Source organism: Strix aluco, chromosome 24 (assembly GCF_031877795.1).
Source record: "Strix aluco isolate bStrAlu1 chromosome 24, bStrAlu1.hap1, whole genome shotgun sequence".
Classification (NCBI taxonomy): domain Eukaryota; kingdom Metazoa; phylum Chordata; class Aves; order Strigiformes; family Strigidae; genus Strix; species Strix aluco.
Window position 1 is genome coordinate 3,070,439 of NC_133954.1, and position 27,926 is coordinate 3,098,364.

At 51.0% G+C, this 27,926-nt stretch overlaps 2 gene segments (V, D, J or C); both read right to left on the reverse strand.

Annotated features, from left to right (window-relative positions):
- LOC141934241 (M1-specific T cell receptor alpha chain-like) overlaps nt 1-27,926 on the reverse strand; it is a 293,413-nt gene that overhangs the window by 180,866 nt on the left and 84,621 nt on the right.
- On the reverse strand, nt 10,491-12,101 carry LOC141934248 (Ig heavy chain V region 914-like). The segment is given in 2 exon segments: nt 10,491-11,569; nt 11,860-12,101. Coding segments are annotated over 2 exon segments (399 nt in total).

Genomic DNA, 27,926 nt, shown 5'->3' on the forward strand with positions numbered 1-27,926 from the left:
GGCAACACGCAACCAAGGAGGGTGATCCACCACCAACGCTGTAACACAAACTCCATCTTATGTTAGATCAGGTTTTACACACCGTGCGGGTATCCATTTGAGTAGGCCGTCCTTTTCCACTGCTGTGTACCCACGCCCAAACACCCTCAGTGACCACCCCGACTCCCAAGCTATCACGCCCAGTTCCCTGATCTGGACCAAAGGATAGTTCTTCGTCGCCTGGGCTGGTATAAAATGTTTCCACAGGGGAGGTGTAGACTCATCGCCTCGAACAAAATGATTTAAGGTATACAAAGTGTGTCACAAAAGAGCCTGTTGGCAGTCTATGGGTATTGTCCCTCTATGACCTTCCCCCTCCCCAAGCTGTTGGAGCTTTGCTTTCAGGGTGCGATGTGCACGTTCCACTATCGCTTGTCCTTGGCTGTTATAAGGAAGGCCCTGTACTAATTTGATGTCCCACAATGCACACCATTCTTTTGTGCGTCTAGCAATAAAACAAGGGCTGTTATCTGTTTTGATCTCTTGTGGCTTCCCTAACAAGGCGATAACGCCTTCCCAATGAACAATAATGTGTCTGGCTGTTTATTATGGTTACTATGAGATACTTATTTGGTTTTAACAATTCACATGTTGTTACATCAGTTTGCCATATCTGATTGGAAGAGAGACCCCGTGGATTAACACCTGCCTCCCACAGTTGGCCTTTTTGACAGTAGGGACAAAGTGCCACTATGTTTTTTGCTTGTGACAGAGAAATATGACATGTTTTTGCTAAGGCTTTTGCTCCAAGGTGTAAAAAGGCATGTAAACTCTTTGCAGCGTCCAATGACGACACACCCCGTGCCGCTTGGTCAGCCTTATGATTGCCTTCTACAATCGGACCTGGTAGGGATTGGTGACTATTCACATGTGTAATAAAGGCCTGCCCTATGCACTGTTGTAGAGCTTCATAAAGTAAGGTCGACACTTCCGTCTGCACAAATCCTACTGTTGTCATTTTGTGTACAAGTTTATAAACATATAAAGAGTCTGTAACAATATTAACAGGATTCTCTGCCTCTTGCTGGAGTGCCATTTGGACTGCTTTGGCCTCTAACCATTGTACAGATTTGTTAGTCTGAGTCCACATCCTCTTTTCTTTGTTTTGCAGCAGCACCTGCAACACTTATTTCAAGACTTTATGAATTAAGGGTTAGGGAAACTTCAAAAAACACAGCATACTCAAAATAGTTCCACAGAAGGCTAGAAACAATACAGCAGTTACAGTTACTAGTTAAAAGAGTAGGCTAATTTCACTACTGTGAGGGATATGACTAAATACTACAAAAATAAACAATAAGGAAAATACGGAATAGCACACTTACTTAATGGGGCACTAACATTCAGATCTGCAGTTGCTGGGGAACCCTGGATGCAGTGAGAATTTAGAGTGCCCTTCCTCACAAACCGGAAATCCTACGCGACGCGTCCATCCGTAGGTGAGGGATCCAACATTGCTGTAAGCAGGTCCAGCCTCATTTATCTAATTCAGCAGGCCAAAATAACTGGCAATTTTCTTTGAGCGGAAACATCTGATTTCATCCTCCTGTTGGGTTCCACCCAGAGTCTGGCCACCACTCAAGGGGGAAAACCAAGGGAGTTTCTAATAAGGTTAAACACTTGGGGTCCTGCTTCTTGATACTGCTAAACAAGGAACTTAAATACACACATCCTTACAGCATTTCATCCTTATTAATAACTACATTTTATCTAAGCTATATCTTTTACTGGTAACTAATAAGCCTATATATTTCATCAAGGAGTTACAATTACTGTTAGCATTTTTTCTTAAAAAGGTTGGCAACCATAGTGTGATTAAGGACAGAGATATTTTGTCCTATTGCAGTTGCAAGCATTACCCATACATTCTGCTTAAATGATCAGCCGAAGAGATCGTGAACTGTTGGCACAGGGGCATCCACAGCCGGCTCCTGGGTGTCCACCAAAAGCTGCCTCTCACACCTCGGGTGTGGTCACACACAGCTTGCTGGTAACCACCGGGACTGTGACCTGTGAAAATACAAGCATAACCTCTTCCCCAGGTTATTAAAGGATATGGTCCTTCCCAATTACCACTTTCCAGGACTTGAACCCTGCCCTGGACTTCTTGTTGATCTGGTATCTGCGACGAGAAGTGACACAATACTGGTGGCACCTTTCATGATCAGTTTGGCAAACATTTCTGGACGAGTAGTGACCATCTTGTGCATTTGGTGTGACAAAAAAAAATTCCATTCAATAATAACAAGAGGGTCACTAAGTGTTTCATCCCATTGAAACAGCAGAGCATAGGGCTGCCCTGAAGGATTAAATAATATCAGTTGATACGAATGGCTGGGCACACCTCACGATGCTTGTCTTTCTGAGATGGCGTTAGCTACCCGGTGGAGATCTTGTTCCACTTTCTCTGTAAGTGCTCTGGGTGATGTCAGTGAAGGATCTCCTTGCAAAATATCAAACAAGCTATGCAGATCATCATTAGTTAGGCCCAACAACAGCTGTATCCAATTTATAGCTCGTAACAGTTTCTGTAAATCATTTAAAGTCTTAACATCAGTTTTAAGTTCAACCTGTTGTGGGACATTAGTCTGTTCACAAATTCTCCACCCCAGGTACTGCCATGGTGATGATCTCTGTACCTTTTCAGGTGCTATTTGTCACCCCATTTGAGATACTGAGTCTTTGGGTAAAGCAAGAGCCTTTTCCATGATCTCCTGTGTTTCTGCTGCTATAAGGATGTCAGCCATATAATGATCTATAACAGCCTGGGGGACCTGCATTGTGGGAGTATTCTTTATGCCTTATGGTAAAACAACCCAGTGATACCGTCTTGCAGGTTCACTAACATTAATACTGGGAACAGAAAAGGCAAATTTAGCTGCATCATCTGGATGCAAGGGAATGGTAAATACCAATCCTTTAGATCAATTATTACAAGATGCCAGTTTCAGGGACTCATTGTTGGGGAGGGCATTCCTGGCTGTAAAGCAACCATTTCCTCCATGGCATCACTAATGTGTCGGAGATCATGTAAAAGTCACCATTTACCACTTTTGTTTCAAATAATTAACACCAGCGAGTTCTAAGGTCTGGTGGTAGGTACGAGATGTCCTGCACTTAATTGTTCCTGAACTAAATCATCAAGGTGGCACAACTGTTCCATTGGTGAGGGCCACTGACCCACCCACATGGGTGATTCTGTTTTCCAGGTTAGTTTCAGGGTGGGCTGTGCTGCAGTGGCAATTAAGACAAATTTGATCCGATTTGAGTTCCCCATCGAGCCGTACAGTCACGACCCCATGATGTAGCAGGGGTTTCCAATATAAATGGATGAATATTTGCTACCCAGTTTACTGGGCTCCTTACATGAATGAGATCTTTGCTTTGAAATGTTACAGCATGACCACCAACCCTGAAAAGCACTCGCGTTACCGAAGCTCACAGATATTACAGTCACATCCGCACCAGTATGTAAAATGCCTGTCAGTGCAACAGATTCTTTGGCTTTAGTGAGGTTACTTTTTATCAGAGGTCGACTTTGTCTCCCTGTCTGAGCTCAAAATGTTTGAGGAGTACGTGCTGATCCAAATCCTGAGTCACCCCAGCTGTAGTTAAATAAAGAAGCTGAGTAAGTCTGACCTCTGGTAAAACGAACAACCCCTGTAAGGTTGTAGATAATTTTTATGACAATACCTTTCTTGGACAGATGGTATAAAGGTGCGCTCTCCCTGCAGAGTATGCACCTAAATTCAAGACAATACAGAATTACTGCCTCCTGCTAGAGGAGATATTTCACCTGTGACACTTAAAACACTCAGCCCAAACAAACAGGCAGCACCAGTGACCCAGCAGGCGGGCACTAAGGTGCTCTGTCAGAGAACTCCACACTCCGCAGCTGCAGCTGGGCTGCGTCTCATGCACGCAAAACAATCACACAAGGAGGTCTCTTACACTTATTACTCACACAACATAAAATGATAAACACTGCAAACATCAAAACACTGTTAAGAATATATAAAGCCATTGCTTATTGATTATGTGGTCTTGGCAGACAAGGGACGTCGCATTCCAGCATCAGCACCTTCTGTATAAACTGCTGCTTCTGGCGTTGGAGGGGGGGGCTTGGGAAGGCCCAGAGCCGCCGCCGTCAACTCTGCGCTTGCAGGCCAATCACCCTCTTGATCACGCGCTGTTCTCGCGGTAGCATCTTCTCGCGGTTCAGTACTTTTCCACAGTTTAGTGTTGCAGCTGTCTGTTGTTTTTCCCTGCCACCTTGGCATAACTCAACAGCCTCTTATCTTTCTTCCAAGGCCTGTTTTTCATCAAAGCCTAGCACTTTCTCACAGGCTGTGCAAGGTTGACAGGCCAATGCCTCCCACATCTCCGCCCCCCAACGCTGCATGTCTGCCTTCCATTTTTCTGCTAGTTCTCCCCTACGCACCTCGGTTTCCTCCTCCCCATCGTCGGAGCTCACTGAGTGCTCCTCCGGGGTAGCTTTCATCATCGCATTTGCCTGGCCCAAGCCATTAAATGCTCCGGCTTTCCTAATTTCGCCTGCTCTGCTAACTCCACCTCTATTCGCAGCCAGAGCTCTGGCTTCATACCATCTATCGGCTCTGCTAAAACGCCGAGCCTTATCAATCTTTGTAGCATTGCTTTTAATGTTCTCGACTTCATAGAAGTCTTATTTTGTTTACCCCATCTTTTCAGTACCTTAACTGTGACATCTATGGCACGCCGCGGAGTCTCTCGTCCTGCGTAGAGCTCCTCACCTCCTGCTGTGCACCGCCGACTGCCACAGCTTATCTTCTCCCAAAATCATGTCGTAAATCACGTCGGGGTCACCATTTGTTGCTGTTAGCTCTGCCTCTTTGAACCTGCCTCTCCACGTGTCAGTGGCGCTCAGGTCGCAGAGACTAATACTGCAACACCGCAATTAGCCTGCCTCATTAAACCTGCCAATCCACATATCAGTGGCGCTCAGATCGCAGACTAATGCTGCAGGAGGTTAAGACCTTCACGGGGACATCAGTACAAACACCAATATGATGGATACAAAATGTCCGTTTATTGAACTGTGTATCTTACCTATATACACTCACCAAGTACCTCCTTCGTGGGTGTGCCCTTAACATTACAAGCCTATCCATCACCTTACCTCGTAACAAGGGAGGGCTACAGCTATTCCTTCCGTACATCGCGAGATCTTCCGAATGCCACTCCCTACACAGGGAAGGCCAGGCCAAGCTCTTTTCAGTGGTGCCCAGTGACAGGGCAAGGGACAATGTGCAGCCTGATGTGACCCTACTTCACTCTCAGGGTGACCAAGCACTGGCACAGGTTGCCCAGAGAGCTTGGTGGGTGGCCATGCTTGGAGGGGTTGACAAGCTGTCTGGAGATGGGCCTGGGCAACGGGCTGTAGGTGGCCCGGCTTGAGCAGGGTCTTGGGCCAGATGAATTCCTGAGGTGGCTTCCAACCTCCACCTTTCTGTGATTCTGGGAAAGACTCACAGGCACATTCAGGGCTTTGTGGGTGATATGGGCCAGGGCAAAGGGGAAGACTGACATTCAGACTTTGCTCCTCCCCTGATGACTTCCAGAAACAGCTTTTTATGAGAGTGTTGAGGAAAACTCAGTGTCCTCTTCTGGCTACAAGTTTCAGTGCTGGAACTGAAGAGAGAAATGCACAAGTGATACAAATGTAACATGGGTGGGTAAAAATTAGCACAGAGAGGACTCAGGAGAGCTCTTCAGCTTGGGCATGTTTGCTGTATTTCTGGTGTTTAGTCTTCTGTTCAGTCTTAGAGTTGTTCTCTGAAGGTGCAGACCCAGGTCCCTGCACATGTGACAGGGTTGTACAACCCCGTAGCCAAACCCAGAGCCTGGCTTTGGAAGGATGAGCAAGAACATGCAGCCCCATTGGCCCAGGTGACTGGCTGCTTCCTGGAGACAGAGAGGCCAACTGCTGGCCACAGCCTGGTGCTGGGGGCAGGGCTCCTGGAGACAGTGCAGGGGATCGGATGGAATTCCATTGGGAAATGAGTGGCAGAGGCCCTCCCTTTGTCCCTCACAGCCATCCAAAGGCCCCTGCCAGGGAATTGCAGGGGGAACATGGCAACACGTTGGCAGTGCATGGGGTGAGGAGGAGAGACTAGAGGTCTTCCCACTAAGCAGGACACAAGAGGACTCCCAAAGCATTTCCAGCCCCCAAAGCTGCCTCTTCAAAGCTCTGGCTGCCCATCAGGCCTGATGCTGTCCTTTGAGGCTCCCCAGAAAGGGCATAAGAAAGGGGAAAACATGAGGAGCCAGTGTTGCTCCTAGCATGGTAGAAGAGTTGAGACTGTAATGGACCACTAGAAGAGTTCTAGCTTGACCCTCCTGCTCCAAGTAGCATGAGCTAGGTTAAGTTTAATGGTCTCTTTGGCATAGAGTTAATCTCCTTCATAATAGCCTCTATGGGCTGCTGTGTTTTTTGCTGACAAAAACCATGTTGATAACACACCGATATTTTATCTATTGCTGAACAGCACCTATGCAGCATCAGGGCCTTCTCTGTCTCTCATGTTGCCCACCAGCTGTACAGCTGACCCCAACCACACAAAGAGATATTCCGTACTGCATGAAGTCATGTGAAGCAATAAAATCTGGGGGAAAGGGCGATATTTGGTGTTATGACATTTGTCTTTCCCAAGTAACTGTTATGCCTCATGAAGGCCTGGAAAAGTCTACTTTGAATGGGAAGTAGAGAATGAATTCCTTTGTTTGCTCGGTTTGTGCGTGCAGCTTTGACTTTACCTGTTAAAGTCTCTTTATCTCAACACACAAGTCTTCTCACTTTTACCCTTCTGATTCCCTCCCCCATCTCATTGTGGGTGACTACGCAGGCAGCTGTGTGGGGCTCAGCTGCCTACTGGGGTTAGGGACCGTAGGCTGCCCACAACCTTGTCCAGTTCAGTTTTGAAGATCTTCAGGAATGGAGACTGCACAGCACATTGACAAATCCCCCATGGCATTTTCTTCTCTGTGCTGAATCAACCCAGTTCCCTCATTCTCTCCTGGTATGTCAGACACTCCCTTCCTCATCCTCATGGCCCTTCATTGCATTTGCTCTGGTATGACCATGTCTTTGCTGTACTGAGGAGCCCACGAGTGGACACAGTAGTCCCCAGTCTCACCAGTGCTGAGCTCGAGAGCAGTCCAGCCCAACGAGCAAAGAGTCAGGTAAAAATGCCAGACGGCCTGTATGGACAAACAAGGCCAGGGAAAATGCAGGCCCACTGCTGAATGGGGTGGGGAACCCGGTGACACAGGCCGTGGAAAAGGGCGGAGGTACTGAATGCCTTATTCACCTCGGTCTTTACCAGCAAGCCCATCCTTCAGGAATCCCAGGTCTGAGAGTCCAGGGGGAAAGGCTGGAGCAAGGAAGATGCACCCTTCACAGTTCATGTCACTGAGCACTTCTCCAGTCCACAGTGAGTAGCTTTGTCTCTGCCCTTTCTGGGGAAGTCAGTGCAGAAAGCGTAACTGAATTCAGAATGCACAGCGTCCCCTCTCTCCTCATCCACCCAGACCCTTTGGCTTACTGTAGAAGGCTTTAAACATGGTGAAGCAGGATTTCCCCTTCTCCAACCCATGCTGAGTGTCAGTGAGGAAGGAGGGGAGGAGGTGCTCCATGTACCAGAGCAGGGATTCCCCTGCAGCCCGTGGTGAAGACCATGGTGACACAGGTTGTCCCTGTGCAGCCCATGGAGGTCCATGGTGGAGCAGATATCCACCCTGCAGCCCATGGAGACCCCACGCCAGAGCAGGTGGATGTGCCCTGAAGGAAGCTGTGACCATGTGAGAGTCCGCATTGGAGTAGGCTCCTGGCAGGGCCTGTGGTCCCGTGGACAGGAGCCCAAGCTGGAGCAGGTTTTCTGGGAGAACCTGTGGCCCCGTGGAGAGGAGCCCACACAGGAGCACCAGGGGAAAAGCACGAGGAGGAAGGAGCAGCAGTCAAACTGTGTTATGGACTGACCACAGCCCCCATTCCCCATCCCCCTGTGCTGCTCAGGGGAGAAGGTAGAGAAGTTGGGAGTGAAGGTGACCCTAGGAAGAAGAAAGGGTTGAGGGGAAATCGGTTTTGGACTTATCCTTATTTTCCATTATCTTACTCTGATTTGATTGGCAATACATTAAATTAATTTCCCCAAGACGAGTCTGTTTGGCCTGTGACGGTAATTGCTGGCTCATCTCCCTGTCCTTACCTCGACCCACAAGCCTTTCAGTGTATTTCTTCTCGCTGTCCAGCTGAGGAGGGGCACTGACAGAGTGGCTTGGTGGGCACCTGGTGGCCAGCTAAGCTCAGCCCATCCCACTGGTCTGCTGCTTCTTCCTCATCAGGTGATCTGGAGCAGGCACCCACCACAATGTCCCCCATGCTGATCTCTCTTTCCTAAAAGCCTGGCTCCATCCCCCACAGCACTGCTGTGAGCTACCGCACCGCCTCTCCCTGACCCCATAGCTCTGCAACCAGTCCTTGGTGGAGAAACTGGGCCGGGCAGGACAGGAGCCCAGGCAATGTCCACTAACCTGCACTTCACCACACACCTCTGAAGTTCCCAGAATAGACCCTCCTGCAGCATAAATGGTCTCAGCCCTTCAACCACACCTCCCTTCACTGCCTCTTCCTTCAAGCAATAGCCTGAGTAAGAGAGAGATGAAGGAATCCAGTGGATTTTCCATATTCCATACTATCCCCAAGTGAATGGGATTGTGGAATGCACCAAGGGGCTTCTAAAGCAGGGCTTAAAACCCCACGAACTGGGATGGCCACAACGGGTGCCAGATGCAGCAATGAGGGTAAACAGCCTGTGGGGAATTAATGGATGCCCACGACTTACCGCGTTCTGTCCTAAGCCTCCGTCCATACTCGCTGGGAAAAAGGAGACTAAAGACCCTGCAAACCTGCTCCATTCTCCTGGACAACCTCTTCTAGTAGACTTGCTCAACGTGGGGCAAGTACCCCTAACCCTAAAAGCTCCCATCAATATTTGGTCGGGATGGCTACTGATGCCCATGGGAAAGAATTCCGCATCAACTGCAGGGGATTGTCCCTTCTTTCTAACCATCATTGGTTTGTTATGTACACATTTGTGTGACAGGGCGCTGATCCCAGACAACGGGGGACCTGTGTTACTCTTGGAGCTTTCAATGGTTCTAGGCATTATAGGCTGGTTATTATTTGTAATTTGCTTATATTATTATATGGGAAAGTTGTTTTGGGAGACCTGGTGTTCAATCTTTGTCCTTGCAGTGACAGGACCATGGGGGGACTCCCCCAATCTACGCTGGGACCTAATATGAGGATTCATGCCCATTTGGAACCCCACTTACCCGGGCGTATGTATAACATCACCGCCCTCTGCCAGAGATGGCTTTAAATTCACCAGGAGCCCAGTCAATCTCACTGCCCTGGAGCTGCAAATTTCACCCAGGTGTTCCAAAACATCTCGGGAATTGATGAGGCTGCAGAAATCAACACTGTCAAAGGAATATGGCAAGGCCCCAACATCTTCTATTGGACTGGATGATCTTCAAGATCTCTTCCAACCGAGATGATTCGGTGATACTGTGATTCTTTGTACCTGAATATCAAATTGTATTCTCACTTGAATCTCTATAGTATGGCTGGACTGAGATGTTCTATCAGTTTTACAACAAGGTGCCCTTCAAGATTTTATTTACCTACACCATTACCTCACACCAAAAACAAAGAGGGCTTGAGGGCCCTAGTGATGTCAGGCACATAATCAGTGGGGTGTGATATCCACATTACTATACCTGGCAACAACAGTTGGCCCTGGGCTTAGAAGCTGCCATGTTACCTGCTGATGTGGTTGTGTAACCTCAGATAGTTTTGGAAAATTGAACTCAGCAATTGCATGTACCAGGGAATTGAACAAGGTGTGCCTTTGTGGAAACAAGTGTGCAGACCCAACAGGCATCTAAGATGGTGTTGCTGAAGGAACACGCAGTGTGCAGTAGGCTGAGTCTAACTGAGGGAGAGTGCTGCATGGCCATCCACAATGCCACCACCTCTCTAGAGGAGACCCGTGCCAAGATGAAGGAGATGGCCAACAGGACCAGAGAACTGTTTCAAGCAATGAGACCGACGGATTGGTTTGATGGATGGAAGCCCAGGTCATGGGTCACATCACTGGGATCCTCGGGACTCACGGGGTGGGAAAATGGTTTGTAAATATGGTCTTTGGATATTATGCGGATTCTTGCTTTTAATGCAAAGCCTTGCAGCAGTTAGATGTATGCTCTCTCACCTTCTGTCTTCTTTTTCCCCTGTACCTATTCCTGATGTACAGATCACGGTGGTCAAAGAAGAACTTGGAGGGTTTGAGGCACAGGGAGGGGGGGCGGGATGTGATAGAGGACTTGTAAAAATAGGTCCTGAAAGAAAGAGATCTGTGAGAAACAAAGAACAAAGACTGAGAAAAACAGCCTGAGAAAGAGATAAAGGATAACGGATGGGGAGTGAAGGCCCTCTGAGCTGATGAATATCTCAAACACTCGCAAGTAACCAAATTATAGACCTGGGGTAGATGGGGTGGAGGTCGAAGCTGATAAGGCTGCCCCAGTACCACAGGATGCAGCTGGAGGGGGGAGCCCTGTGGAGACAGGATGGTTCTGCTCTGGGGCACCTGGTCAAGTTCCAAGGGCATCTGTCTGGTGAATGACCTTTGCTTCATTATCCACAACATGAATATTAATGTTAATACCCCTCAATATGCTAATGAGACTAACAAGATCATGTTAGTTACATCATCCCTTGAAACACCTTACCCCTCCCCATCCATGGGGTACGTAGGTATGTGGGTTGACCTAGGGGACTGACCCAAGGCAAATGTGTATAAATTGATGTGGGGGCAAAGGTGGGGGGGACCCAGAGAGTGAAGTGAAAAGAAGACAGATGCCTTCTGGAACCCTCACTGGCAGGATTGATGCTGCGCTCCAGCTGACCTGGCTGTTTGCCCTTAACAGCGCTGCTGCTGCGAGGCCTTGACCCCAAGTCCCCATCTACCCCGAGCCACAAGGTGGGGAAGGACCGTGCCGTGAGCACGGCTCTGCCGTCCACTCCTCCCTTCTCTCTTGCAATGCCACGCTCGGAGCAGGCGAGTGGCTCTGGCAGCAGGTTTGTGTTAAAGCTCCGCTGGATTTCCTGTCCCCGTGCGAACGGCACAGAAGTAGCGGGCAGAGTCCCGGGGGCCCAGGGCACGCAGCGACAGCGACGACTCGGACCGGGAATTATCCCGGGACACTGTCGCTCTACCCTCTACTGACTGACCGTACTTAATGAGAGACGAATCAGAGCTGATGAAGGACAGCCACTCGAGTCTGTCACCGGGTCTCTGACGGTACCACCGAATGCTGTAACTCCCGATGGTGAAGCCGGCCCCGCGGCAGGAGAGGAGCACGGAGCCCCCGGGCGCTCGCAGCCCTCCGCCGGCCTCCAGCAGCCTCAGCTGCGCCCACACCCCTGCGGACGGAGAGCGCAGGCAGCCGGGCAGGGCGCGCCCACGGCCCGAGGCCGTTCCCCCGCCGCCCCGGCAAAGCCCCCCGGGCCGGCACAGCGCCAGCCGCCACCCGCCTCTGTCCCGGCCAAGCCCCGCGCCCGGGCCAACGCCCGCCTGCCCTCCCCGGGGCTGAGCCGCGCCTGCTGCCGCCCGTCCGGCCCGAGCCGCGGCCCCAAAGCCGCCCTGGCCTCCGCCTCGGCCTCCGCCTCCTTCCGCAGCCCCGGGCTCGCTGCCCTCCCCGCCCGGCGCTCACCTGCCGGCCCCGCGGCCAAGGCCAAGGCCAGGAGCCACGGCCCCAGCCCGGGCGCCATCATGCCCTGCCGCGCCGGGGCCGGCCGGGGCCGCCGAGGAGCCGAGCGGAGCCGCGCTCGGGCCCGCTCCTGCCCGCCCCGCCGCCTCGGCCCCTCGCCGGGGCAGCGCCGACGCCTGTGCCCGCCCACAACAGCCCCGCCCCGGCGCCCCGGGGCCGCGGCCCCTTCGCGGCAGGAGCAGGGGGGGCGCGGGGAGGGCCGCGGGGCAGGGCCGGCGGCACAGCAGGAGCGCGGCGCCCCGGCACACGAAGGCTCCTGGCCCTTGGCTCCCAGCGCGGCTCCGGCGCTGGCCCGCCTGCTCGCCCTGCCGAGCCCTGCCCAAGGGGGTCGGCGCCTCGGCCGGGCGCAGCTGGGACCCTTGTGGCCCCGGGGCACTCCCGGCCCGGCAGTCGCAGCCCAGGGCAGTGGAGCGCAGATGGACCTGCGAGGACACGGCACAGTCAGTCCATCTGCTCGTCCCTGCACCGCAGAGCTCCGCGCTTGGGCCTTCTCAGCCGGAATCGGGCCTGGAAACCATCAGGGCTCTTCCACCAGCACATTGCTCCCACTGCCTCCTTGCCACGGGCCAGCGGAAGGGATGGAAATGGGAAACACGGACACCCCCCCGGTGGCTTTGGGTGCGTGTCGTATCCCAACCACAGACTCTTCTGCAGGGAGCACTTGGTGACCCCGTAGGAAGCTGACCTGAGGAGGCACAGGCTTAGATGGGGCTGTGCACAGCTCAGGACACTCTGCAGGGCGCTGTGCTGCTCGTTTCCCTGTCGCAGGGTGAACTCAGATGCCAAAGCACAGTGAAGAGCCTGGGGTGGCTACTCGTGTCGCGTCAGCCCCGATGCCTGTTCTTACCTCCCGCTACAGCTCCAGGCACACAGTAACTGTTACGCTGCTGCGTTGGGCAGCTGATCAAAGTGTCCCTGTTCCACCTCTCACTCTGACTAGAAGCGGGGTAGCTTGAAACTGGTGTGGAGAAAGGACGAGGCACTTCTGTGTGACTGCTCAGGACAGAGGTACCTGAAAGATGCCATGGGGTAGCAATGAGTTTTTCTAGCTGCTGCTTAAATTTGCATACAATTGGGCATGTGGGCGAGTGCACATAGTCCCCAGAGCGAGAGCGCTCGTATGCCATCTGTCTGCCTGCTCGTGCTGTGGCTGCCTCGTTCACGTGGAAAAGTCCTGGCAAGGAAATGAATATCAGCTCCCTTGGGATTGCAGTGTAGGAGCCTGTAATTCCTCCTCTACTCCAACCAGCTAAGAATGACAGCTGGCACTTCACTGCGAGTATGTGAAACATTGCATCAAGTGTGAGCTGACTGGAGTGCCAGGAGTAGGAGGGACAGTCCAAGACTGCCTGGACAGTCAGACTCTGACAGACCACTCACAACTGGTTGGGCAGCGGGTGGCACAGTAATTCCACGCCTTGGCATCTGCAGCTGTCAGACTGCAAACAGCTGCCTTGGCAGCTCATTCCACAGCACTTGGCCTAGAGAATAGGACACAGCCTCCTTCTTATGTCAAAGTAGGCAACTGGCACCTCTGAAAGAATGGCCGAGTTGAGAACAGCCCAGTATCTCCAGGATTTGGAAAATGGTGGCCACATCTGTAGGCCAAGTCCTGCTAAGCCAAATCTCTCCACCAACACAACTGCAATACGGGTGGCCCAAGGGATGACTGATAAGCCTGCATGGACACACAGTACGTGTGAGCAATTGTCCTCCAGGTGACATTGGCAAGGCTACTTTGGGCACATACATAATTATTCCACGGGCAGCCCTCTCTACATCCGCTCCTACCGCTGCACTAGACGTTCAAGGGTCTCCGCAATGGGCTGTGGCTCCAAGGTGTCTAAATGGTGCCACAGAAGAGCCAGGTACACCCTGAGCCAGACAGCAGGCACGTACCTTAAGAGTCCTACGGGATGAAGTAACATCCCTCAAAATGGGAAAATAACTTGCAGGATTCCACTGGTAGCTGTGAGAGTGGGACTTCACCCATCTTACACACCATGACCTGCTGTGACCACAAGAGAACCGTGGCTTATAAAGAGAAGAGTAGTAACAAGAGAAAGATAGAAGCGTCACTATTAATAAAAATAGAATAACAGCCATTAAATATAAACAGAACCAGAAAGACATGATATTGTGTGTTGGGTTTCTGTGTGGTGGGGTATTTGGTAGCAGGGGAGGGGGTTACCGCTGTGTCTCCTGTGAGAAGCTTCTTGAAGCTCCCCCGGCTCAAAGTAAGGCCCATCTGTGGCCAAGGCCGAGCCACTTAGCGATGGTGGCTGTGCCTCTGTGATAAGGTATTTAAGATGGGGAACCTGAGAGGAGGAGGGGGAGATGTGAGGAGCAGTTGGGAGGGAAATACCAAAGCAAACCCCGAGGTGACTGGAAGAAAGAAGGAGGAGGAGGGGAGGAAGCTGTGCTGGAGCAGAGACCCCGCTGCAGCCCATGGGGAGAGGGCAGGCTGTGCCCTGCACCCATGGAGGGCACCAGGGGATGAAATGCCACCTGCAGCCTGGAGAGGACCCCACGCCAGAGCAGGGGCTGTGCCTGGAGAAGGTCGGGACTGTGAGGGCAGCCGGCGCTGGGACAGTCTGTTGCTGGGATGAGGGAGAATAATGGAATTTCACAACTCTATGAGAGTTATATCAAGCAAAGCCGTTTATTTTTCCAATAGTACATACTTATGCTCTCGCCAATGCTCTTACTTCATAATTAGCAAATCACCAATTAGACAGCTATCAATCTTTGCTCCTACCAGCATCAGACCACTCTAACACGCACTGTGCAGACCAATCACCCTCTCGTTCACGCGCTGTTCACGCGGCGGTAACTTCTCACAGGTCAGTACTTTTCCACAGCTCAGTGTTGCAGCTGTCCGGTGTTTTTCCCTGACACCTTGGCACAATTCATCAGTTTCTTACATTTCTCCCAAGGACTGTTTCTCATCAAAGCCTTGCTGCTCCTCAGGGGCTGTGCGAGCTGACAGGCCGATGTCAACTTGCCTCTCTCCCACACTGGGAGGGCTGCACCCCACGGCAGGGACCCACTCTGGAGCCATTTGGGAAGAGCTGCAGGCCCTGGGAAGGACTCATGTTGGAGATGTTCAGGGAGGACAGTCACCCATGGGATGGACCCCAACGTGGGAGCAGAAGAAGAATATGAGGAGTCCTTCCCCTGAGGAGGAAGGAGCGGCAGAAACAACGGGGGATGAACTGACCCCAACCCCCATCCCATGTCCCCCTACACTGCTGCGGGGCAGGAGGAGGGAGAGAAATCAGGATCAAAGTTGAGCTGAGGAAGAAGGGAGGGGTGGGGGAAGGTGTGTTGAAGATGTAGTTGTGTTTCTCACTATCCACTCTGATTCGATTGGTGGGATTCCAATATATTTATTTGATTTTGTTTTCCAAATCAAATCTTTTTGCCCATGACCACAATGGGTGAGTCATCCCTCCCTGTGCTTGTTTTGATTCCCAAGGCTTTTGTTTTATTTTGTTCTCCCCATTTTCCTGGGTGGGGGAAGGAGTGATTGAGCAGCTGTGTGGTGCTCAGTTGCCCCCTGGGCTTAAACCACGACAGCAGAGCACTGGATATTGGCTACTATGACTTCAGGAACGCTTCCAGGACTGTCTTCTGTAAGATCCTCATAGAGAAGTTTATAAAGTCTGGCCTGGGGGATCAAAGAGTGAGGCACATCCAAAACTGTCTGCAGGCCTGGGACCAGATGGTGGTGCTCAGTGACACGCAGGCTAGTTGGAGGCCAGCAACTAACGGTGTGCCCCAGGGGTCAATGCCAGCTCCGATCCTGTTTGACATCTCCCTTAATGATCTGGAGGATGGGAGAGCGCGCACCCTCGCCAGATGTGCAGGTGACGCCAAGCTGGGAGGATTGGCTGATATAGCAGAGGGTTGCGCTGCCATGCAGAGGGACCTCAACAGGCTGTTGAAATGGGCTGAGAGGAACCTCGTGCAGTTCAAAGAGAGGAAGGACAAAGTCCTTCACCTGAGAAGGAACATCTCAAGGCACCGAGGAAGCTTGGGGGCTACTCAACTGGTAAGCACATTGTCAAGAAAGGAGCTGAAGGTTCTGGTGGACAAGAGCTTGAGCATGACCCAGGAATGTGCCCTTGGGACAAAGGTGGCTAATGGTGTCCTGGGTGCCCCAGGAGGGGTGTTGCCAGCAGGCGGAGGGAGGTGACCCTTCCCTCCCTGTTCAGCACTGGAGGGCTCATACCTGTAGTACTGGCTCCACGTCCTGTCCCCCCAGCACACGGGAGACAGGGACAGACTGAGGAGAGGCCAGTGAAGGGCCACAGAGATGATTATGGGACTGCAGAGAGAAGAGTTGGATGGTTTACCACAGAAAAGTGAAGGCTTGGGTGGTTCTCATCAATGTAGAGAAATACCTGAAGAGAGGGTGCCAAGAAGACGGGGCCAGGCTCTTTTTAGTTGTGCCCAGTGATGCGTGAAGAGGCAACGGACTCAAACTGAAACACAGGAGGCTCCTGCTGAAAACCAGGAACCATTTTTGACTCCGAGGGTGTCCAAGCACTGGCACAGGTTGTCCAGAGAGGTTATGGAGTCTTCATGCTTGGAAATATTCAGAAGCTGCCTGGAAATAGTGCTGGGCAACGAGCTCCAGGTGGCCCAGTTTGAGCAGGGGGCTTGGGCCAGATATCTCCTGAGGTGGCTTCCAACCACAACCTTCCTGTGATTTGGAGAAAGGCTCAGAGGCACATTCAGGGCTTTGTGGGTGATATGTGTCAGGGCAAAGAGGAAAAATGAAAATTGGACATTAGTCCTCCCCTGATGACATCCAGAAACAGCTTCTTACAGGAGCATTGAAGAAAAACTCAGTGTCCTCTTCTGGCTACAAGTTTCAGTGCTGGAACTCAAGAGAGAAATGCACAAGTGATACAAATGTAACATGGGTGGGTAAAAAAGTAGCACCCAGAGGACTCAGGAGAGCTCTTCAGCTTGGGCATGTTTGCTGTATTTCTGGTGTTTAGTCTTCTGTTCGGTCTTAGAGTTGTTCTCTGAAGGTGCAGACCCAGGTCCCTGCACATGTGACAGGGTTGTACAACCCCGTAGCCAAACCCAGAGCCTGGCTTTGGAAGGATGAGCAAGAACATGCAGCCCCATTGGCCCAGGTGACTGGCTGCTTCCTGGAGACAGAGAGGCCAACTGCTGGCCACAGCCTGGTGCTGGGGGCAGGGCTCCTGGAGACAGTGCAAGGGATGGGATGCAATTCCATTGGGAAATGAGTGGCAGAGGCCCTCCCTTTGTCCCTCACAGCCACCCAAAGGCCCCTGCCAGGGAATTGCAGGGGGTACATGGTAACATGTTGGCAGTGCATGGGGTGAGGAGGAGAGACTAGAGGTCTTCCCACTAAGCAGGACACAAGGGCACTCCCAAAGCATTTCCAGGCCCCAAAGCTGCCTCTTCAAAGCTCTGGCTGCCCATCAGGCCTGATGCTGTCCTTTGAGGCTCCCCAGAAAGGTGAGTTTAAGCTGTAATAGACGTCTGGATGTGGTCAAGCTTAATCCTCCTGTTCCAAGCAGCATCAAAAATTGTAAGTGTTAATTTACTTCATAGCAGCCTCTATGGGCAGCTGTGGTTTTTGTTGACCAAAAACATGTTGATAACACACCGATATTTTATCTATTGCTGAACAGCATTTAGAGAGCGCCAGGGCCTTCTCTGTTTCTCATGTTGTACAGCTGACCCCAATTAGACAAAGAGATATTCCGTACTGCCTGAAGTCATGTGAAGCAATAAAATCTGGGGGAAAGTAGGGGGAAAGGGCGATATTTGGAGTTATGATATTTGTCTTTCCCAAGTAACTGTTACGCTTCATGAAAGCCTGGAAATGTCTAAACATCTGCCTGCCAATGGGAGGTAGAGAATGAATTCCTTTGTTTGCTCGGTTTGTGTGTGCAGCTTTGACTTTACCTGTTAAAGTCTCTTTATCTCAACACACAAGTCTTCTCACTTTTACCCTTCTGATTCCCTCCCCCATCTCATTGTGGGTGACTACGCAGGCAGCTGTGTGGGGCTCAGCTGCCTACTGGGGTTAGGGACCGTAGGCTGCCCACAACCTTGTCCAGTTCAGTTTTGAAGATCTTCAGGAATGGAGACTGCACAGCACATTGACAAATCCCCCACTGTGGGAGTGTCAGCCCTGCACAGCTGTGGGACATTCAATATGTTAAGAGTCAAATCATGTGTTACTGGTAAATAATGAAGAGCTGAGCTGGCATTGGCCTGTGTATCGGGTCTGGCTGAGCCAGAATTGGTTTTCCCCTGTAGCAGCCCTCATGGTGCTGTGTTTTATGTTGGGACCTGGCAGGGTGTTGATAGCACACTGGTGGTGTGGCTACTGCTGAGTAGTGCTTACACAGCACCAAGGCTCTTTCTGACATTTCCCCTCCACAGTGGGATGGGGTGGGCAAGATCTTGGGAGGGGACACAGCCAGGACAGCTGACCCCAACTGACCAAAGGGATATTCCAGACCATATGACGTCTGCTCAGTATAAAGCTGGGAGAAAGGAGGAAGGGGGGGGGGGGTCACACTTGGTCCTCCGAGGCAACCCCTCTGCGTATGGGAGCCCTGCTTCCTGAGAAGGCCCGACATCGCCTGTTCATGGGAAGTAGAGAATAAATCTGTTTTCTTTTTTTGCTTCCGCGCGCGGACCTTTGCTTTGCTTTGCTTATATTAAAACTGCTGTTGTTTTACCCACAAGGGTTGTTTTGTTTTCCTATCTTATTTTCTTTCCCTTCTTTGCCCTATTGAGAAAAAAAGGGGAAAGGGGGGGGAAGTGATAGAGCGACTTGGTGGGTACCTGGCATTTAGCCAAGGTCAAACCACCACAGCCTGTCAGCCCTGCACAGCTGTAGGAGATTCAATACTTAAGAGCCAAATGGACATGAGCTGGTCAGCTCAGCCAGAGAGCTCTGTTTGGGGAGCTTGGTGAAGGTGCAGAGCTCTGCTTGAGAGAACTCTGCTTGGTGAGCCAGGCAGGAGCTCTGTCCTGTGCTGGCTTGGAGAAGTGTCAGCTCTGCTCTGCACAGGCCTGGAGGAGCAGCAAGGTTTGGAGGAGAAACAGGCCTTGGAAGAGAGATCCTAAGCTGTGCTAGTGTGGTCAAGAAAATGGCAGCATGGAGACTGCCTGTGTGGTATGGAACTGTTTGTGGGATAAGGGTGTTGATGACCGTTTAGCTGCTGATTTGCTTATCATGAAGAAAGAGCTAAGGTAGAGAGAGCTTGAGTATATACTATTGTATTACTAAAGGATTTTCCTTCTGCACTTCAATGCAGAGTCCATGTTTCACTTGCCACACCCCCATGGCATTTTCTTCTCTGTGCTGAACCAACCCAGTTCCCTCATTCTTTCCTGGTATGTCAGACACTCCCTTCCTCATCCTCATGGCCCTTCATTGCATTTGCTCTGGTATGACCATGTCTTTGCTGTACTGAGGAGCCCACGAGTGGACACAGTAGTCCCCAGTCTCACCAGTGCTGAGCTCGAGAGCAGTCCAGCCCAACGAGCAAAGAGTCAGGTAAAAATGCCAGGAGGCCTGTATGGACAAACAAGGCCAGGGAAAATGCAGGCCCACTGCTGAATGGGGTGGGGGACCCGGTGACACAGGCCGTGGAAAAGGGCGGAGGTACTGAATGCCTTATTCACCTCGGTCTTTACCAGCAAGCCCGTCCTTCAGGAATCCCAGGTCTGAGAGTCCAGGGGGAAAGGCTGGAGCAAGGAAGATGCACCCTTCACAGTTCATGTCACTGAGCACTTCTCCAGTCCACAGTGAGTAGCTTTGTCTCTGCCCTTTCTGGGGAAGTCAGTGCAGAAAGTGTAACTGAATTCAGAATGCACAGCGTCCCCTCTCTCCTCATCCACCCAGACCCTTTGGCTTACTGTAGAAGGCTTTAAACATGGTGAAGCAGGATTTCCCCTTCTCCAGCCCATGCTGAGTGTCAGTGAGGAAGGAGGGGAGGAGGTGCTCCATGTACCAGAGCAGGGATTCCCCTGCAGCCCGTGGTGAAGACCATGGTGACACAGGTTGTCCCTGTGCAGCCCATGGAGGTCCATGGTGGAGCAGATATCCACCCTGCAGCCCGTGGAGACCCCACGCCAGAGCAGGTGGATGTGCCCTGAAGGAAGCTGTGACCATGTGAGATTCCGCATAGGAGTAGGCTCCTGGCAGGACCTGTGGTCCCGTGGACAGGAGCCCAAGCTGGAGCAGGTTTTCTGGGAGAACCTGTGGCCCCATGGAGAGGAGCCCACTCAGGAGCACCAGGGGAAAAGCACGAGGAAGGAGCGGCAGTCAAACTGTGTTATGGACTGACCACAGCCCCCATTCCCCATCCCCCTGTGCTGCTCAGGGGAGAAGGTAGAGAAGTTGGGAGTGAAGGTGACCCTAGGAAGAAGGAAGAGTTGGGGGGAAGTTGGTTTTAGCTTTGTCCTTATTTCCCATTATCCTACTCTGATTTGATTGGCAATACATTAAATTAATTTCCCCAAGACGAGTCTGTTTGGCCTGTGACGGTAATTGCTGGCTCATCTCCCTGTCCTTACCTCGACCCACAAGCCTTTCAGTGTATTTCTTCTCGCTGTCCAGCTGAGGAGGGGCACTGACAGAGTGGCTTGGTGGGCACCTGGTGGCCAGCTAAGCTCAGCCCATCACACTGGTCTGCTGCTTCTTGCTCATCAGGTGATCTGCAGCAGGCACCCACCACAATGTCCCCCATGCTGATCTCTCTTTCCTAAAAGCCTGGCTCCATCCCCCACAGCACTGCTGTGAGCTACCGCACCGCCTCTCCCTGACCCCATAGCTCTGCAACCAGGCCTCGGAGGAGAAACTGGGCCATGCGGGACAGGAGCCCAGGCAATGTCCACTAACCTGCACTTCACCACACACCTCTGAAGTTCCCAGAATAGACCCTCCTGCAGCATAAATGGTCTCAGCCCTTCAACCACACCTCCCTTCACTGCCTCTTCCTTCAAGCATACCCAAGGTCTGTTTCTGCTCTGAGAGAAGACTTAGAGAAATAAGTCCTGAAAGAAAGAGGCCTGTGAGAAACAAAGACTGAGAAAAACTGCCTGAGAAAGAGATAAAGGGTAGTCGAGGGGATTGGAGGCCCTCTGAGCTGAGGAATGTCTGCAACACTCGTAGTCATGGGGTGGATAGTGTGGAGGTCGAAGCTGATAAGGCTGCCCCAATACCACAGGATGCAGCTGGAGGGGGGAGCCCTGTGGAGACAGGATGGTTCTGCTCTGGGGCACCTGGTCAAGTTCCAAGGGCATCTGTCTGGTGAATGACCTTTGCTTCATTATCTAAGAAATGCATGTTAAAGTTAACATCCTGATTATGCTAATGAAGGCTAACAAGATCATGCTAATTACATCATCCCATGAAATGGGAAATCTTACCCCTCCCCATCCATGGGATAGGTAGGTATGGGGGTGGACCTAGGAGATGGACCCAAGGAAAGTGTGTAAATTGAGGCAGGGTAAGGGGCGGGGATGCCCAGAGAGTGAAGGGAAGCCAAGAAGACAGATGCCTCCTGGAACCCTCCCTGGCAGGATCGATGAAGGAACCCAGACTGGAGATCTTTATTTCTCTATTCCCTCCACCTCCCTCCTTTCCTTTTCCCCCTTTTCTTCACTACTATGAAGTAATACAAGGCATGCTGTATTGCTTGCCACAACTCGTTACATACGTAGCCAATTATCATGTATCCAATAAGTTCATCGCGGGAAGTTAATAAATACCTGGACTTTGAGACTTGTTTCACTATTGTTTACTCCGTTGGTGATTTATGAATCTGAGCCACTTGTCTCCCTCGTCTGAGCAGGATGTGACACCTTCACCCTCCATTGCGTGACACAAACTGTGGTGACCAGCTGCTGGGAAGAAATGCTGAGAGATCTGTATTCCCTGGCAGGGGGCTCTCTGAGCACTGTGCTGCAGAGCTGCTCCACGGTGCACCAGGCACCACAGTAATACACTGCTTCATCCCCCTGCTTGGCTGCCTGCACCTGCAGTGTGAGTCTGTTCTGGGAGCTCAACACTGTTCCCTTAAAGCCACCCTGGAGACCTTCTGCATAGGCATCACCGTCCCCGTAAATCCAGTCCAGAGAGCCACGTGGCCCCTGCTGGTACCAGAACATGATGTAGCTGCTCATATGGTCTCAGAATCACAAAATCATTCAGGTTGGAAAAGACCCTTGGGATCACCAAGTCCAACCGTCAGTCCTACTCTACAAAGTTCTCCCTTACACCACATCCCCCAACATCTCATCTAAATGACCCTTAAAGACCTCCAGGGATGGTGACTCCACCCCCCCCCTGGGCAGCCTATTCCATTGTCTGACCACTCTTTTTGTGAAAAATTTTTTCCTAATGTCCAGTCTGAACCTCCCCTGTTGCAGTTTAAAGCTGTTGCCTCTTGTTCTGTCACTAATCACCTGTGAGAAGAGACCAGCACCAACCTCTCTACAACGTCATTTCAGGTAGTTGTAGAGAGTGATGAGGTCTCCCCTCAGCCTTCTCCTCCTCAAACTGAACAGTTCCAGCTCCTTCAATCTCTCCTCACAGGATTTATTCTCCAGGCCCTTCACCAGCCTCGTTGCCCTCCTCTGCACTCGCTCCAGCACCTCGAGATCTCTCTCGTATTGAGGTGCCCAAAACTGGACACAACACTCCAGGTGTGGCCTCACCAGTGCAGAGTACAGGGGGACTATCACCTCCCTGCTTCTGCTGGTCACACTATTTCTAAGACAAGTCAGAATGCCATTGGCTTTCTTGGCCACCTGGGCACACTGCTGGCTCATGTTCAGATGCTTGTCAATTAGAACCCCCAGATCCTTCTCTTCCAGACAGCTCCAGCCACACCTCCCCAAGCCTGTAGCCATGCACGGGAATGTTGTGGCCCAAGTGCAGGACCTGGCACTTGGCCTTGTTGAAGCTCATCCCGTTAACATTGGCCCACCAATCCAATCTATCCAAGTCTCTCTGTAGAGCATCCCTATCCTCATGCAGATCGCCACTCCCACTTAACTTAGTGTCATCTGCGAACTTACTGATGACACACTCTGTGTCCTTATCAAGATCGTCAATAAAGATGTTGAACAGAAATTGTCCTAACACTGAGCCCTGAGGAACACCACTTGTGACCGGCCGCCAGCTGGATTTAGCTCCACTTACCACCACTCTCTGGGACCGTCCATCCAGCCAGTGCTTCACCCAGCAGGCCCTTCGCTCATCCAGGCCATGAGCAGCCAGTTTTTCTATGAGGATTCTATGGGGAACTATGTTGAATGCTTTTTGAAAATCCAGGTAGACAATACCAACAGCTTTTCCCTCATCCAATAGTCAGGTCATCTTGTCATAAAGGAGATCAGGTTTGTCAAGCAGGACCTGCCTTTCATAAACCCATGCTGACTAGGCCAGATCCCCTGGTTGGCCATTATGTGACTTTTAATGGCACTCGAGATGACCTGCTCCATGACCTTCCCTGGCACCGAGGTCACACTGACAGGTCTGCAGTTTCCTGGATCCTCCTTTCTGCCTCTCTTGTAGATGGGTGTCACATTTGCCACCCTCCAGTTCAGTGGGACCTCCCCAGTTAGCCATGACTTCAGGTAAATCATGGGAAGCAGCTTAGCGAGCACATCTGCCAACTCTTTCAGCACCCTTGGGTGTAACCCATCCGGTCCCACAGACTTGTGTGCAGCCAAGTGGTGTAGCAGGTCTCTGACCATTTCCTCTGTAATTGTGATGACCTCATTCTGCTTCTCCTCCCCATCTCCCAGCTCATGAGGCTGGGTGTCCAGGGAACAGCCAGTTCCACTGCTAAAGACTGAGGCAAAGTAGGCGTTGAGCACCTCAGCCTTTTCCTCATCCTTTGTTACTCTGTTTCCCTCTGCATCCAACAAAGGAGGGAGATTTTCCCTTGTTGGTGTGCATGCTGGTTTACTGAACTTGCTGCCCACACTGACAATGGAAAAGTACAACCAGCACTCCGGTCAGAAGATTAACGACATCTGAAAACAAGAAATAGTTACAAGAAGGCCAGAAGAAAAGAATGTGCTCGTTAAGGAAGAAACTGATAAAGAAGGGACCTTTTGGAATTGCAAAAGCAGGAACTTATCTACTGGCTGTGTGCGGGTAGCAATGTTTGTGGAAAGTACCGAGGGGAGCTAATTTCAGAATGCACAACAATATAGAAAGGCTTGCTGCTATTTTTAGAAGGCACAAGAGTATATAAGGGCTTGTTTGCTAATAAAGCTTTGAGCTTGACTTCCAATCATATTGATTGTCTGTGGTCTTGTCTCCTGTGGCCTGCACGGGATTTCGTCCCCACAAACGGTGACCCCGACGTGATCTGCTATCAATGTGATCGACGTGATATACGACCGACGTGATCGCTATCAGCGTGATCGAAGTGATATACTACCGAGTCAGTCAATGGTGGGGACAACACCCTTCTTAATGAAGGTGAACACAGGGCAGGGGAGAAATGGCTGTGGGGTGAAGAAACAAAGAAAAAGAGACGAAAGCGTGCACAAGGTGAGCAGGCAGGGGAAGCGCGGTATCCGCGGAAGAAAAGTCGGTCCAGGGGTTTTTAATGAGATTAGCGGACCGGCAGGGTTTATCAATAAACCCAGAAGTGCTGTCCAGATTATTGAAATGGGGACAGCGGACGGGACTTTTTTTTTCAGACCATGAAATATGTTTGGCCTAGGACTTTGGGACTCTTTGGGGGGAGAGCTATGACAAGTGATCACTATAAGAAATTCTCAAACACCAAAGGCAGCTCAGACTTGGGGAATAGTTAAAAAGATGTTAGAAACTATGAAAGCTGACACTGCTTCTGATGCTGCTGTAGCTCAAATTTTTCATGCGGCTGCCGAAATGAAGGACTTGGGGAACAGAGAGTTAGGTACTACTCGGACAGAATCGCCTCCACCCGTTGCTTTACCAGTTGGGGCCGCTGGATATGCTGAGTCTGTAGACTGTGATAATCTTTTAGACCCTGACACTGTAAATCCTAAAGGAGACTCTGGCCTGTGTCCTCCCTTAGCTGGGGATGATCCGTGGGTGAAAGTGAGACAAGAAGCCTTGGCGCAAGGGGATATGGACATGGCGAGAAAGGTTGTTGCTCCTGTAATTTATGAGCCAGGACGTCAGCCACGTTGTGAAGGACTGCATTTTCCTGTTATTAAAGAACTACGTAAAAGCATTAATGAGGACGGGCCTCAAAACTCTTTTACAACAGGTGTACTGGAGGCAATCGCTCCTGGATGTCAATTGGTCCTGTGGGATTGCCCGGCACTTTTAAAAATGGTACTAACGCCAGCACAGTATTCTATCTGGAAACCAAGTGTGTGGATCTCTGTACCCAGCATTCACACCCCCCCCCACCTGCAGATGCGGAGTTGGTGGCGGCTGCCCCGGGCCTCCCCGAGCCCCCCCCCGCTGCGGGGTGACTGCCTGCAGCCAAGACCGGCACCGCGCTCTCGGCCCGCCCCCCCCAATGCCAAAGACGGCAGTTTTGCAGTTTTTACAGAAGGTGCTGACACTGGGATGCGGCGTCCCTTGTCTGCCAACACCACATAACCAACAAGCAATGGCTTTATATATTCTTAATGGTGTTTTGATGTTTGTAGTATTTGTCATTTGATGTTGTGTCAGTAATAAGTGTGAGGGCCCCTTTGGGTGGGTGTGGGACTGTTCTGCGGGTGTGAGGCACAGCCTGGCTGCAGCTGCGGAGTGCGGAGTTCTCTGACCCGCAGTTCCGTTATCCCGCGAGGGAAGCGGCCGGGGAGGAACGAAGCGCAGGGCAGACTCTGTACCAGTGGGGGGTAGTGCAGGACAAGGGAACAGAACACCAGAACCCGCTGGGTCACTGGTGCTGCCTGTTTGTTTGGGCTCAGTGTTTGAAGTGTCACAGGTGAAATATCTCCTCTAGCAGGAGGCAGTAATTCTGTGTTCATTGTTGTCTGGAATTTAGGTGCGTACTCTGCAGGGAGAGTGCACCCTTGTACCATCTATCTGAGAAGGGTATTGTCAGAAAAATCACCAACAACCTTACAGGGGTTGTTCCTTTTACCCGGGGTCACAGATGCCGATTATGAAGGGGAAATCAGAATCATGGCCTGGACCCCTGGACCCCGTGTTCAGTAACAAAAGGGTCAAAAATTGCTCAGCTGGTTTATTTTACTGCGGCTCCCCCTAATAGTGTGCCGAGAAGCCGGGGTGACTCAGGATTTGGATCAGCAGGTTCTCCTCAAATATTTGGGGCTCAGACAGTGACTCAAGGTCGACCTCTGATAAAATGTGCCCTCACTAAAGGAGAAGAATCTGTTGCACTGACAGGCATTTTACATGCTGGTGCGGATGTGACTGTAATATCTGTGAGCAGATTGGCCGTTAGCTCGGGTAACGCGAGTGCTTTTCGGGGTTGGTGGTCATGCTGTAACGTTTCAAAGCAAAGATCTCATTCATGTAAGGGGCCCAGAACACTGGGTAGCAAATATTCATCCATTTATATTGGAAACCCCTATTACATCATGGGGTCGTGACTGTACGGCTCGATGGGGAACTCAAATCGGATCAAATTTGTCTTAATCGCCACTGAGCACAACCCACCCCTAAACCCACCCTGAGACTAACCTGGAAAACAGAATCACCCATGTGGGTGGGTCAGTGGCCCTTGCCAATGGAACAGTTGTGTCACCTTAATGATTTAATTCAGGAACAATTAAGTGCAGGACATCTCGTACCTACCACCAGTCTTTGGAACTCCCTGGTGTTTGTTATTTTAAAGAAAAGTGGTAAATGGTGACTTTTACATGATCTCTGACACATTAATGATGCCATGGAGGATATGGGTACATTACAGCCAGGAGTGCCCTCCCCAGCAATGATTCCCCCAAACTGGCATCTTGCAATAATTGATCTAAAGGATTGGTATTTACCATTCCCTTGCATCCAGATGATGCAGCTAAATTTGCCTTTTCTGTTCCCAGTATCAATGTCAGTGAACCTGCAAGACGGTACCACTGGGTTGTTTTGCCACAAGGCATGAAAAATAGTCCCACGATGTGTCAGTGGTTTGTTGCAAAGGCTTTGAGCCCTGTTAGAACGCAGGTCCCCCAGGCTGTTATAGATCATTATATGGCTGACATCCTTATGGCAGCAGAAACACAGGAGATCATGGAAAAGGCTCTTGCTTTGACCAAAGACTCAGTATCTCAAATGGGGTGACAAATAGCACCTGAAAAGGTACAGAGATCATCACCATGGCAGTACCTGGGGTGGAGAATTTGTGAACAGGCCATTGTCCTGCAACAGGTTGAACTTAAAACTGGTGTTAAGTCTTTAAATGATTTACAGAAACTGTTGACAGCCATAAATTGGATAAGACTGTTGTTGGGCCTAACTAATGATGATCTGCATAGCTTGTTTGATATTTTGCAAGGAGATCCTTCACTGACATCACCCAGAGCACTTACAGAGAAAGTGGAACAAGATCTCCACCGGGTAGCTAACGCCATCTCAGAAAGACAAGCATCGCGATGTGTGCCCGGCCATCCGTATCAACTGGTATTATTTAACCCTCCAGGGCAGCCCTAGGCTCTGCTGTTTCAGTAGGATAAAACACTTAGTGACCCTCTTGTTATTCTTGAATGGATTATTGTTTGTTTTGTTTTTTGTTTTGTCACACCAAATGCACAAGACGGTCACTACTCGACCAGAAATGTTTGCCCAACTGACCATGAAAGGTAGGCAGCGCCTACTATTACTTGCTGGTCAGGAACCTGTGTGTATCCTTGTTCTGGTTACTGTGCACATGTTACATGGCTAATACAAATGTCTTTGAGCAAGCTCGGCTTTCACATGCATTTTCCACCAAAATGCCAGGGCAATACAGAACCAGTTTTCTTTATCAAGGCATCAGGCTAAAGACATCATTGCCGCTTGCCCTGAGTGCCAG